At 36.6% G+C, this 10,918-nt stretch overlaps 1 protein-coding gene across 1 annotated transcript; it reads left to right on the top strand.

Annotated features, from left to right (window-relative positions):
- Positions 1–3,548: 3,548 nt before the first annotated feature.
- On the top strand, positions 3,549–10,593 carry LOC127977781 (alpha-soluble NSF attachment protein). Its single transcript, XM_052582907.1, has 11 exons — positions 3,549–3,734; positions 4,816–4,895; positions 5,095–5,211; positions 5,751–5,797; positions 7,072–7,149; positions 7,238–7,293; positions 7,639–7,723; positions 8,231–8,335; positions 8,437–8,505; positions 9,598–9,648; positions 9,863–10,593. The coding sequence occupies exons 1-11, from the start codon at positions 3,637–3,639 to the stop codon at positions 9,962–9,964; spliced, it is 888 nt and encodes a 295-aa protein (XP_052438867.1). The 5' UTR covers positions 3,549–3,636; the 3' UTR covers positions 9,965–10,593.
- The last annotated feature ends 325 nt before the right edge of the window (positions 10,594–10,918 follow it).

Raw genomic sequence — 10,918 nt, 5'->3', positions numbered from 1 at the left:
TCTTGATTTGAGAATACATTTTTACATCAAGAACTGCACTGTAAAAGCATAACACTGATATGTAAAATGTTGAAGAAGAAAAAAAGAACAAACTGTACAAACTATAAACCAACACTTTATGCCAAACTAGCCGAACTAAGTTTGTTTTTATTTCCTTTTCATTATTATTTTATGTAATGTTTGTTTATGTAATGTTTATTGCTATAAAAGAAAATTCCTACAAAATTCCACACCAAATATCACATTTTTATCCAAAGCGACTTACAAATGAGAACAATAGAAGCAATCGGATCAACAAGAGAACAACAACAGTATACAAGTGCCATGACCAGTCTCAGTTAGTCTAGTACAGAACATGTAGCCAGGGTTTTTTTTTTTTTTAATGAAAGACAAGAAAAGAAAAACTGAATAATATTTAATTTAACATCCCTGGGTTGACATTTCACATTTTCTCATTTCACTCAATGATAAAAACTGACTTTTTTTCAGACAGTTTAAAAAAAGATTTGGTATCCTTTCAATGGAAAGATCCTTTTACTAATGTTGAATGTTTGGGAAAGAAAAGCTGCAGTCTTGTGCACACATATGCTGTGGAGTTGCTCTGTGACAGGCCTGATAAACAGTGAGTCACAGATCTCCCTGCCAAAACCCCATACCAACATTTTCCATCTTCCAGCACAACCACCCGATCCTCTCTTGTCTTATACTTTCCAGCTCTTCATCATTCCAGACGCTGCTTTATAACTTTTCTCACATCTTATAAGATAAACTCAATGCCTGTGTTGTTCCTCTTCTCTCATACAACCCCACAACCTGTGAGGGCATTGTGTGTGTGTGTGTGTGTGTGTCACTGTGACCCTTTGGGTTTATGAAGAAAGAGAGGAAGGGTATCTCCCTGTTCCTAAATTTTTTAGTGGAAAGAAACACAAATGAGAAACAGAGGCAATCCACCCATCGCTCCATTGCTAGCTGGTTGACATTGTGACTCAGTGGTGAAGAATGTGGTGGGATGGCCTTGAAGGAGGTATTAATATCTTTTCCTCGGGTCCGTTAAGTTTCCTAAAGTCCAAGTTCAGGATTTGACGCCATCTCTTTATGGAAACCGTTAACATCTCCCTATTTGGCCTTTTCTTCAAGGCTGGTTTCAATCCTGAATCCTGAGAGTTTGTATGTGTGTGCGGTGACTGTGGCTGTGTGAACATACAGGCATTTGAGATCCACCTCATAAATTGAGCAAGTAAACATAAATCATTATAATCATCAGCAGTTTTTTTTATACTGAAACTCCTAACAATTTTCTTTAAACAAAACCGGGTGCTTAAAGTAGTCTATATGAAACAAAAAAAAAGAATGTGCATATTTTCTAATAAAAATAGAAAAAGAAAAAGTAGCTACATATTTAGACACTGTGTCAGTATAACAATATCCCCTTAGGAAATAATGGCATGTCATTTTCCACAAGCCTCTTACCAAGGATCTAAATGTGTTCACATTGTCTCTCTATGCGAACTATGATACATTTCGTATTTTAAGAAGGAAAAAAAGAGTTACATAAAGGCACTAAACACGTGGCAGTCTCTTGACTACATGCCATGGCAACCACAGAGACGAGAAAACATGCTCAGTGTTTGTACATGTTGTGGACACCGCCTCCACGCAGGGATTCCCTCTCACAGACCAGCACTCAGGGGTCCGCATGTGCGTCACGTGACTACATGGGGAGTTCCTCACTAGATGCCCACAAACGCGGGCGTCATCTCACACCAGCAGAGCGCGTCCTCTGGTGGATAATTACAGAGGCCGCACTGTTTTACAGCAAGAAGGAAATTTCTGCTGATGAAATGTTAACTTATTTACGTGACCCTGGGCCACAGAACCAGTCATAGCATAGGTAGCACGGGTATATTTGTAGCAATTGTATGGGTCAAAAAAAAAAAAAACATTATGACGAAAATCATTAAGATATTAGGTAAAGATCATGTTCCATGAAGATATTTTGTAAATTTCCTACTGTGAGTACATCCCAGCCTAATTTTTGATTAGTGATATAAATTGTTAAGATGTTCATTTGGACAATATTAAAGGCGATTTTCTCAATAATTGTGAATTTTTATTTATTTTATTTTTTTGCACCCTCATATTTTCAATCAGTTGAATCTCGGCCAAATATTCCCTCTGATTAGCAGTTCACACTTTTTTTTTTACTAAGCAAAAGGCCTTTTAGCAGCTATACTTCTTTTCACCATTGGATTACAAGGTTGTTGTTTTGTTTTTACATGCATGTAAAAATAAGTTTTATATTGCTAGTCTTTCATAATGAAAACTTACTGGAATTAAATAACAAATGAGAGTATCCAATTTGAGAAACCCTTTGAAGAACATTTATTATTGCAGCTGTCACTGTTGTAGTACATTGTCCTACTGCCCTTCACAATTGTCAGCGATAGATTTAGGCAAAGGATGAGTAGAGACAGGATCTAAATGCAGCTGTTAACCTTTGTAAACAATGATTCAGAACAAAAACTCACAGGAGGAGGAAAGGAGTGCATTCTGGAGGAGCATGTGCAGTTGGTGAGGGACGTGGCTGGAACTTTGGCATAATGAGACGTCATGGAGGAGATGACGGAGGGAGGAGCCAAGGAGTCTCCCAGAGCAGGACCAAAGCCCATTGTGGAACCGACGGAAGGAGGAGCCAGGACTGGTGGAGCCCCAGGCGCAGCTGGCGAGACACAGGAAGATCAGTCCCTTGGGGATGAACATAGATACAAGCTTGCGCACTTGGTCAGATTTGGCAGGCTTCTGGGTCTATATGGGACAACAAATAATGTACAGAACAGAAGCAGAAGAACAGAAGCGAACAGGGAAAATGATTCAAATGGAGCCAAAAATAAACAAACAGAAGGAGACCATTACAACAATAAAACTACAACACTTTGATGATAAAACTAAGCATATAAATATCATTATTGTGAGGAATAGAGAGACAACTGATATTTACATGGATTTATGTTCAAGTGGTCTGATTTACTCCTATTAAATCTCCTTTATATACACATCTAAGCTATCAGAGTTTCAACTTAACTTTTGCCCAAATAAATAAAAAGACACAAAATTTACATGCAATAAAATCAAGAAACCATCATATTCTCAATATATTATACTGTATGAGCCATAAAAGCCTGATGTATCAGATATAATACAAAACATAAAACACACACAAACTTTAAAACAATTATAAATATTTTGTCTGAAGTTTCAAATTTGGATTTTTTTTGACTATTATTTAATACGTCAGGCTTTTACTTTAACTTTCAGTTAACAAAATATCAAGTTTTTTTTTTCTTTATACAAACAAGTTGTTTTGGATAAAAGTCATATGAATAGATAAATAAGTACAAAAATTATATAAAAGTTTTTATACAAATATATATAAATTTCATATTATTTATAGTAATTGTTGTTTCTTGCTATTATTTTCAGTATGTTTTTATTTTTGTCCAAGCGCAGCTCGACTCTTATTTTGAAACGAGGCAGCAGACGGACCGTTTCCGGACCTACACGGCCGTTTCCGCTGAGCTGTGTTGATGTGGCTGGACTCCAGAGTCTGCTGCTAAAGCTGAACTGTAAACAATACTCATGGATAACTCCGGGAAAGAAAAAGAGGCCACAGCTCTCATGGCTGAAGCCGAGAAGAAAATGAAGTCCTCGCAGTCGTTCTTTGGCTCTCTGTTTGGGTATGTTTTATAACTTTAAACACACTGCTGACAGGCCAGCCGGGGTAAACAGAAAGTTAGCATGCATGCTAGTCAGTTAGCTGTCAAACACGAACTTCATAAAAGTGATTATACGAGTGCGAAATAATGTCTAAAACAATTTCTCTTGCCAAATGAGATTGTTTGGATGTGGAGTGTGAAACCACATTTAATATTAAACGTCTGTAAGTTGAATTTCTCGTTGTTTTCCAGATGTGAGCTCTTAATGTATGTCGAGCAACGACTAGCTACTTGTAATAAACCTAACTTAAACCTTGTCATCATCATAGATCTTGTGTCTGTATAAGTCTGTACTTCTATTTTTATATTGTTAAGGTTGAGATCTAGTCATGTGATCTGGCGTAAAGCTTTCCTAAAACTGATGATGAAATAGTCATGAAATGTATCTAGACTTGGCCAGGAGTCAGCTGACATCCAGTTGAGCCAGTTACAACATCACTGGACCTCCATAAACACAGGAACCTACTCAGACTCTTGGAACCACCGTACCTGTAATAGCTGGAGAACCATAATCAGTGTTGATATATTGAAAAAATTTAATATGTGTGTTTGAGTGACCCGCCAGCTGCCAGTGGTAGGTCATGTGACCTGTCAGTAGGAATGCAAGGATACAATTTTTTTTCAGAATCAATGCCAACTCAGTTTTTTTATGTAGATTTTCTATACTATTGTGTGTTCACCTGATCATCAGTTTTGTGTGTTAAACACAATATACTAAATATAAACAACTTAATTTTATTGAAAAATAACAAATGAAAAAAAAAAAAAAAAAAATATATATATATATATATATATATACATTAGGAAAGCAACATTATTTTGTGGGCTACATATAAAAGTTAAGGGGGGGGGGGGGGTGAAATGCTCGTTTTCACTCAATATCCTGTTAATCTTGAGTACCTATAGAGTAGTACTGCATCCTTCATAACTCCAAAAAGTCTTTAGTTTTATTATATTCATAAGAGCATCTAAGCATGTCGTTTTATTTTTACATAAATATATCTGTTACGCTTTCACCCCCATATTTACACATTTTTACTAGGGGCTCTTCAAAGATGGAGGATGCTTGTGACTTGTATGGAAGGGCAGCGAACATGTTCAAGATGGCCAAGAACTGGAGTGGTAAAGACATACACTCAGCTTCAACATAAACATCAGTGTACAGATCTACTTGTCATTTGGTCCTCTTAATTTAAAGATGTGAATGGAACAACTGTGCATTTGATTTTAACCTGAAGCTTACAGGTTATGTATGTCTATTGCACATCATATTTGTATTTTATAATGTTTATGATAAGATTTTGTTGTATGTGGCTGTCAGCTGCAGGAAACGCTTTCTCCCAGGCGGCGCTCCTACACCTGCAGATGCAGAGTAAACACGACGCAGCCACGAGCTTCATTGATGCCGGCAACGCCTTTAAAAAATCAGACCCTCAAGGTATTCCTCCGAATTTCTTGCTGTTAACAAGTATGCACTGCTCTGCTTCGCATTTTTGTGGAAATCGTCAGGCAAAAACATTCGAAAGGTTGAAGTTTAAACAACAGCAACAACAAAAAAATTAAAATCAAGAAGTGCCGGTAAATGCATTTATAATTCTACTAGATTTCCATTTCAAATCAATTCTGTTCTTTTGAATTTTCTTTCTTTCTGAAAAAAAATAAAATAATGAAAATCATGCTTTACACAAAAATATTAAGCTGCTTGTGAATTAAGGCTGAAGTATTGTGCAGAAAACAGTTATATGGAGATGGTCTGGGTGTGTTTTATGCCAGTGGCTTACTTTAGATACTTGGTCACTCTTTTGAAAATCTCCATGTTCATTAACAGTATGCAGGTGTTGTGAATTATCCTGTGCATATAGATACAAATAATGCACACAGTTATTAGTGAATGAGACCCATTGTTTTTTATGCACCAACAAAAATTAAATAAAAAATGGTTGCGGTTCAGTCAGCTGTCTGTCATTCTCTCCACAGAGGCCATAAACTGCCTGAACAGGGCCATTGAGATCTATACAGACATGGTAAGAGTCTTTCTGTCATCTGCGAGGGCTGTAGATGGCGTTTTAAATAAAAGTTGAGCTGCTTTAGTTGCACAGAATCATTTTGACACTTTTCATCTGTTTCTCTTTTTGCGGTGAAAACTTGTTTTGGAAATAGTTTGACAAATTCAAAGTAATTTTTCATAAAACATGCTGCTCTTGACTTGATACACCACTAGAGGGCACTGTAACACAAGGAGAAATATTCATTCAAATAAGAGCAGTCAATCATAACTTTAGGACTTTTAGGAAAACATAGTAACTAATTAGTTTATTGATTAAGGCAAACTGAATATAATTATTATGGTGTTCCTGTGGCTCAGTGGTAGAGCATTGTATTAGCAGTGCTAAAGGTCATGGGTTCAATTCCCAGAAAACACACATACTGGAAAAAAAAAATTGTATAGCCTTAATGCACTGACAATCGCTTTGGATAAAACGTCTGCTAAATGCATAAATGTAAATGTAGAATTAGCCATGGGAATGTAGCATGTGTGTGTGACTCTCTTATTTTTATGAGTTGCTCCTAAATTTCTGCATTAGGAGCAACATTTACTCTTAAGATTTTTTGTGATTGTTAATATATAGTATACGTTTTTGTTTTCCAAATAGTTACGTATATCTCCTTCCCACTGTCTACCTGCTACACATCTCTACCGACCATAACAAAAAAACCCATAAAAAGTGACATCACCCATAGCAATGAAGTCAACCCCACCTCTTATATTACTAGTTCCTTAAGAGTTCTATCAATAGGTTTTAATCTAAAACTCCTAGCCAAGAACTTTTAGGAGGTAAGATCAAATTCTTTGTGAATACGGCTACAGAGCTCTAAACGTTTAAGGTATTAATCACTCTGAAATAACTAAAATGATAAAATGATTTCCCACAATGGCCGATGAATCAACAGTCGCAAACCTTCTGACTCTCTTGAGCTGTGATGAGACATAATTCATCTTTCTTTCTTTAATTGGTAATTCATGATATTTATAAAACCTTGAATAACTGATTATTAATATTATAATTATTTTGTTTTGTAAATGTAAATATTTTGCTTGCAGGAATAGTTTGATCAGTATAATCTGCTATTTCGGTTGGCTTTTAGTGGAGGAAAATGGGCAATTATTTTCAGCTATAACTAACCAGCTGAACTTGTCAAAGAAATCAAACCTGTCATCAATATCAGTGATTTTATCTAAACTATGCACTTAGTCATGCCTAGATTGTAAACCTGATACTTTTTGTTTGTCTTATAGGGTCGATTTACTATCGCGGCGAAACACCACATCACTATCGCTGAAATCTATGAGACCGAACTGGTGGACATTGACAAGGTCAGATTTATTTTAGATCATTATAATCATATTTATTCCGAATCAGAGAGTAAGATTTATTCAAAGTACTTTATAACCTTTTCCTCAGGCAATAGCTCACTATGAACAGGCGGCAGACTATTATAAAGGCGAGGAGTCCACAAGGTATGGCAGTTTTAAGCTCATTTTACCCCTATTTCTCAAGACTTCTCAATCTTAAATGATTATGCAGATAAGACCAGTAGAAAATAGGTTACCTATAAAGTTGATTACAGTATCAGTACGTAATGCATAGCAAGTATGTTTGCTGAAGGTAAAACCCTTGCCCGGTCTCACATTTACGATACCATTATTGTCACCTTCAAATGCAACATATGACACATGATCCTTTTGGTCTTAATCACATTATCTTCCTTTTTTTATCACATTATCTTCCTTCTTTTTGTAATTGTAACCATGTCATGCTCTAGAACTGTTTCTAACCTGTTCGCTCTGTCTCTGATGTCAAAGTTCAGCCAACAAATGCCTGCTAAAAGTTGCCACCTACGCAGCTCAGCTGGAGCAGTACCCTAAAGCCATTGAGATCTATGAACAGGTAAAGCAATCCACGTCTGGTTTCAGTACACCCGAGCCCCTAGAGGAGATGCCATATGTGCTCCTCCGTCTGTAATCACAAATATTTCCTTAAACCGAGTTAGCCTCTGTGCAGCCAACATAGATTTTTGGATATGTAAATACAGGTAGCTGTTAAAAATATACCACTTTTTAATCCTGTTATCATTCATTTCCTCAAATGACAAATCTGAGGGTTTCATTATCTAACAAACGGATCCTGAGAATACAGTCACATTTACTCAGAACTGACTATTTGTACTTGCTTATTAAATCTTAAAGTGTGTTTTTAGCTGAAACTCACCAGATGTACTTGTGAAAAATGTAAGCAGTTTTTTAACTGTCAGGCCTTTTCACTATCAGTCAGTAAGGTCGCTCCAAACAAGAAGTCTTTGCCCCCCCCCCCCCCCCCCCCCCCCCACACACACTTTTGCATATGTAAAGGTGGAATTATTAAGTTGTTTCTATATATGTGTTGGTGGCTTTCCAGGTTGCAACACATGCGATGGACAGCACTCTGTTGAAATACAGCGCAAAGGACTATTTCTTCAAGGCAGCTCTCTGCCACTTCTGTGTGGACATGCTGAATGCTAAGGTATGAAAACACCACCACAACCATCATTTAACATGCCGATGCAAAACAGCTGTCGTTTGCCGTTCCCTTTCTTATACTTTGTCCTTCATGCTGCCTTGTAGCTTGCTGTCCAGAAGTATGAGGAAATGTTTCCAGCCTTTTCAGATTCACGTGAATGCAAACTGGTGAAGGTAAGGTTTGATGTCAGCACAAAATGTCAAATTACTGATAAAATATACCGTATTATCATCATAACCGTTATTATCATTTGTAATTGAACCCTCCTTTTCAATGTGTCTCTCTCTGTAATGTCTTGTGTCCAGAATATTTTAAAATAAATCCTAAAAATATCTTATTAAATATATTATACATTTTGAACATTTCACTGCCCATACTGAGGAATTGAACAAACCCGTTTTTTATTATAATACTCTATAGATGTTGTTGTTTTTTATAGTAAGTTTTGATCATTGAGTCATTGAGGCTGCTGTATTTTTAGCTTGTTATAAAAACTTTGACCACTTACAAAGTAATTAAGGGTCTTTCATTTTTATGGTAGGTTTATTTTAATGTATAGAGACAGAACACCAACCAAAAAGTTAGAAATTGATTTGCATTTCAGCGAGTGAAATAAGTATTTGATCCCCGAGCAAAACATGACTTGGTACTTGGTGCAGAAACCCTTGTTGGCAAGCACAGAGGTAAGACCAGGTTTAGAAACATCTCAGGAAGGTTTTGGTCCACTCCTCTTTACAGATCCTCTCTAAATCCTCAATGTTTCTTGGCTGTCGTTTGGAGACCGCCTAGGCCTCTCCTTGACCTTAATGTGCCTCTTCTCGAGCCACTCCTTTATTGACATTAGCTGATATTAGGAGTAACTTCTTAAAGTGACAGGACTAATCTATGATCCACATGGCCACATAACCTGTCTGCGTGAGCCAGAATTCTTGCTGGTTGGTAGGGGATCAAATACTTATTGCACTCACTGAAATGCAAATCAATCTCTAACCTTTTATATAATGTGTTTTTTCTGGATTATTGTGGTTGGTATTTTATCACTATCCGATAAAATAAACCTACCGTAAAAATTACAGACCCTTCATTTCCTTGCAAGTGGGCCGAACTTACAAAATCAGCAGGGGATCAAATAAATATTTTCCCCACTGTAGACCACAATCATTCTGTCAGTGAAGCGGTGGAAATATTCATTGTGCAAATTGTGTTCCTGACGGGAGATGATGGATAATTATATGTGTAACATGTTCTTTTTTTTTTTCTTACAGAAACTTTTAGATGCCTTTGAAGAACAGAATGTGGATGCATATACTGACGCTGTAAGACAAGCACTTACTCGCCCTTTCTGTTGTTTATAGAACCCCTTCTATCCAATTCAATTCTAGAGAAGCATAGTTTCACTACCACAGCTTCCTAGTTTCACAAAAAATGAGTAAAGCGACCCACATGATGTATCATTGGCTGTCGTGCCAGATATTAGGAACAATAGCAGGGCTGTTCTTCCTTTTTACTTATTTCTCTCTTGTCTTTCAGGTAAAAGAGTATGACACCATATCACGACTGGATCAGTGGCTGACCACCATGCTGCTTCGTATTAAGAAATCCATACAAGAAGACGAAAGTGACCTTCGCTAAGATCCTCTTCCTCCTTTCTGTCCTTTGCCGCTCGCTCTGCCTCATGCCTTTAACACCATGACTTCAGTGTGATGTTCGACTAACGCCCTGTTTTACCACCAACTCAATTCTCAGTGCCTTAATGCTCTCGCTTTACCTCTCTCTCTCTCTCTATATATGACACAGCCGAACTGCCAGACCTCAGAGAACACTAAAGAAAGGAAGTTTAAATGAGATTTGAGGGAGTGTTTTATGAGAGCTCAAACCAGCTACAGTAATATTACGGGGTGCTGTGCACACCAAGCTTCAGAAATGCCTTGAGCACCCGTATTACTGAGCACAAAAACCTTTCTTAAGTGGTGGCATATGCATTTTTATTCTTATCAGAAGTAGCATACCTTGTATCTCTGCTTATTTTTTGCTTGCTGATTCCTGTGTAGACAAATCTTAAAAAATTCTTTGAAATGTTATTTCTTGTTTTTTATTTTGATGTATGTAGAAGGAAAAGAGTAAAAAGAACTGATTCAACATATATAGTGTGGTTTTACTTCCCCCAAGGGGGAAACAAGTATTGGCTTGTTTCCTCCTTTCTGTGAAAAGCAGTTTTTATGACACATCAAAAATTGTTTAGATTAAAATGCTCAACCAATTGTTTCCCAGTGAATAATTTCTGGTAAAGGAATATTCGAATCGCAGATGTTTTAAATATGTATTTATATGGTATCTGTTGATTTGTAACATTTTAAAAACTTTTGGGGCTGCTCATCTTGGCCAGGACAATTCTGTAAAGAGACTTTTAGTCTCATGAAGTTTGTTTCCTGAATAAATAAAAACAAATAAAATTAAGGCTTATTTCCACTGTTTGGTGGATTGTGAGCTGTGAACAGGTTCGTTGAGAAAAAAAGTTAAATGTGTATTAAAACATACATTTATTGATAATCAAGATTAACATTAATATTAACATTATAATACATA

Source organism: Carassius gibelio, chromosome B18 (assembly GCF_023724105.1).
Source record: "Carassius gibelio isolate Cgi1373 ecotype wild population from Czech Republic chromosome B18, carGib1.2-hapl.c, whole genome shotgun sequence".
Taxonomy (NCBI): domain Eukaryota; kingdom Metazoa; phylum Chordata; class Actinopteri; order Cypriniformes; family Cyprinidae; genus Carassius; species Carassius gibelio.
The sequence above is the reverse complement of the archived record's forward strand: the minus strand, read 5'-3'. Positions and strand labels throughout refer to the sequence as shown.

Excerpts from the sequence above, each read along its gene's own strand:
- LOC127977781 (XM_052582907.1), top strand. The coding sequence starts at position 3,637 with ATGGATAACTCCGGGAAAGAAAAAGAGGCCACAGCTCTCATGGCTGAA. Across the intron at positions 5,212-5,750 it reads TAAAAAATCAGACCCTCAAG|AGGCCATAAACTGCCTGAAC; the intron begins GTATTCCTCCGA and ends TTCTCTCCACAG. Across the intron at positions 7,294-7,638 it reads AAAGGCGAGGAGTCCACAAG|TTCAGCCAACAAATGCCTGC; the intron begins GTATGGCAGTTT and ends CTGATGTCAAAG.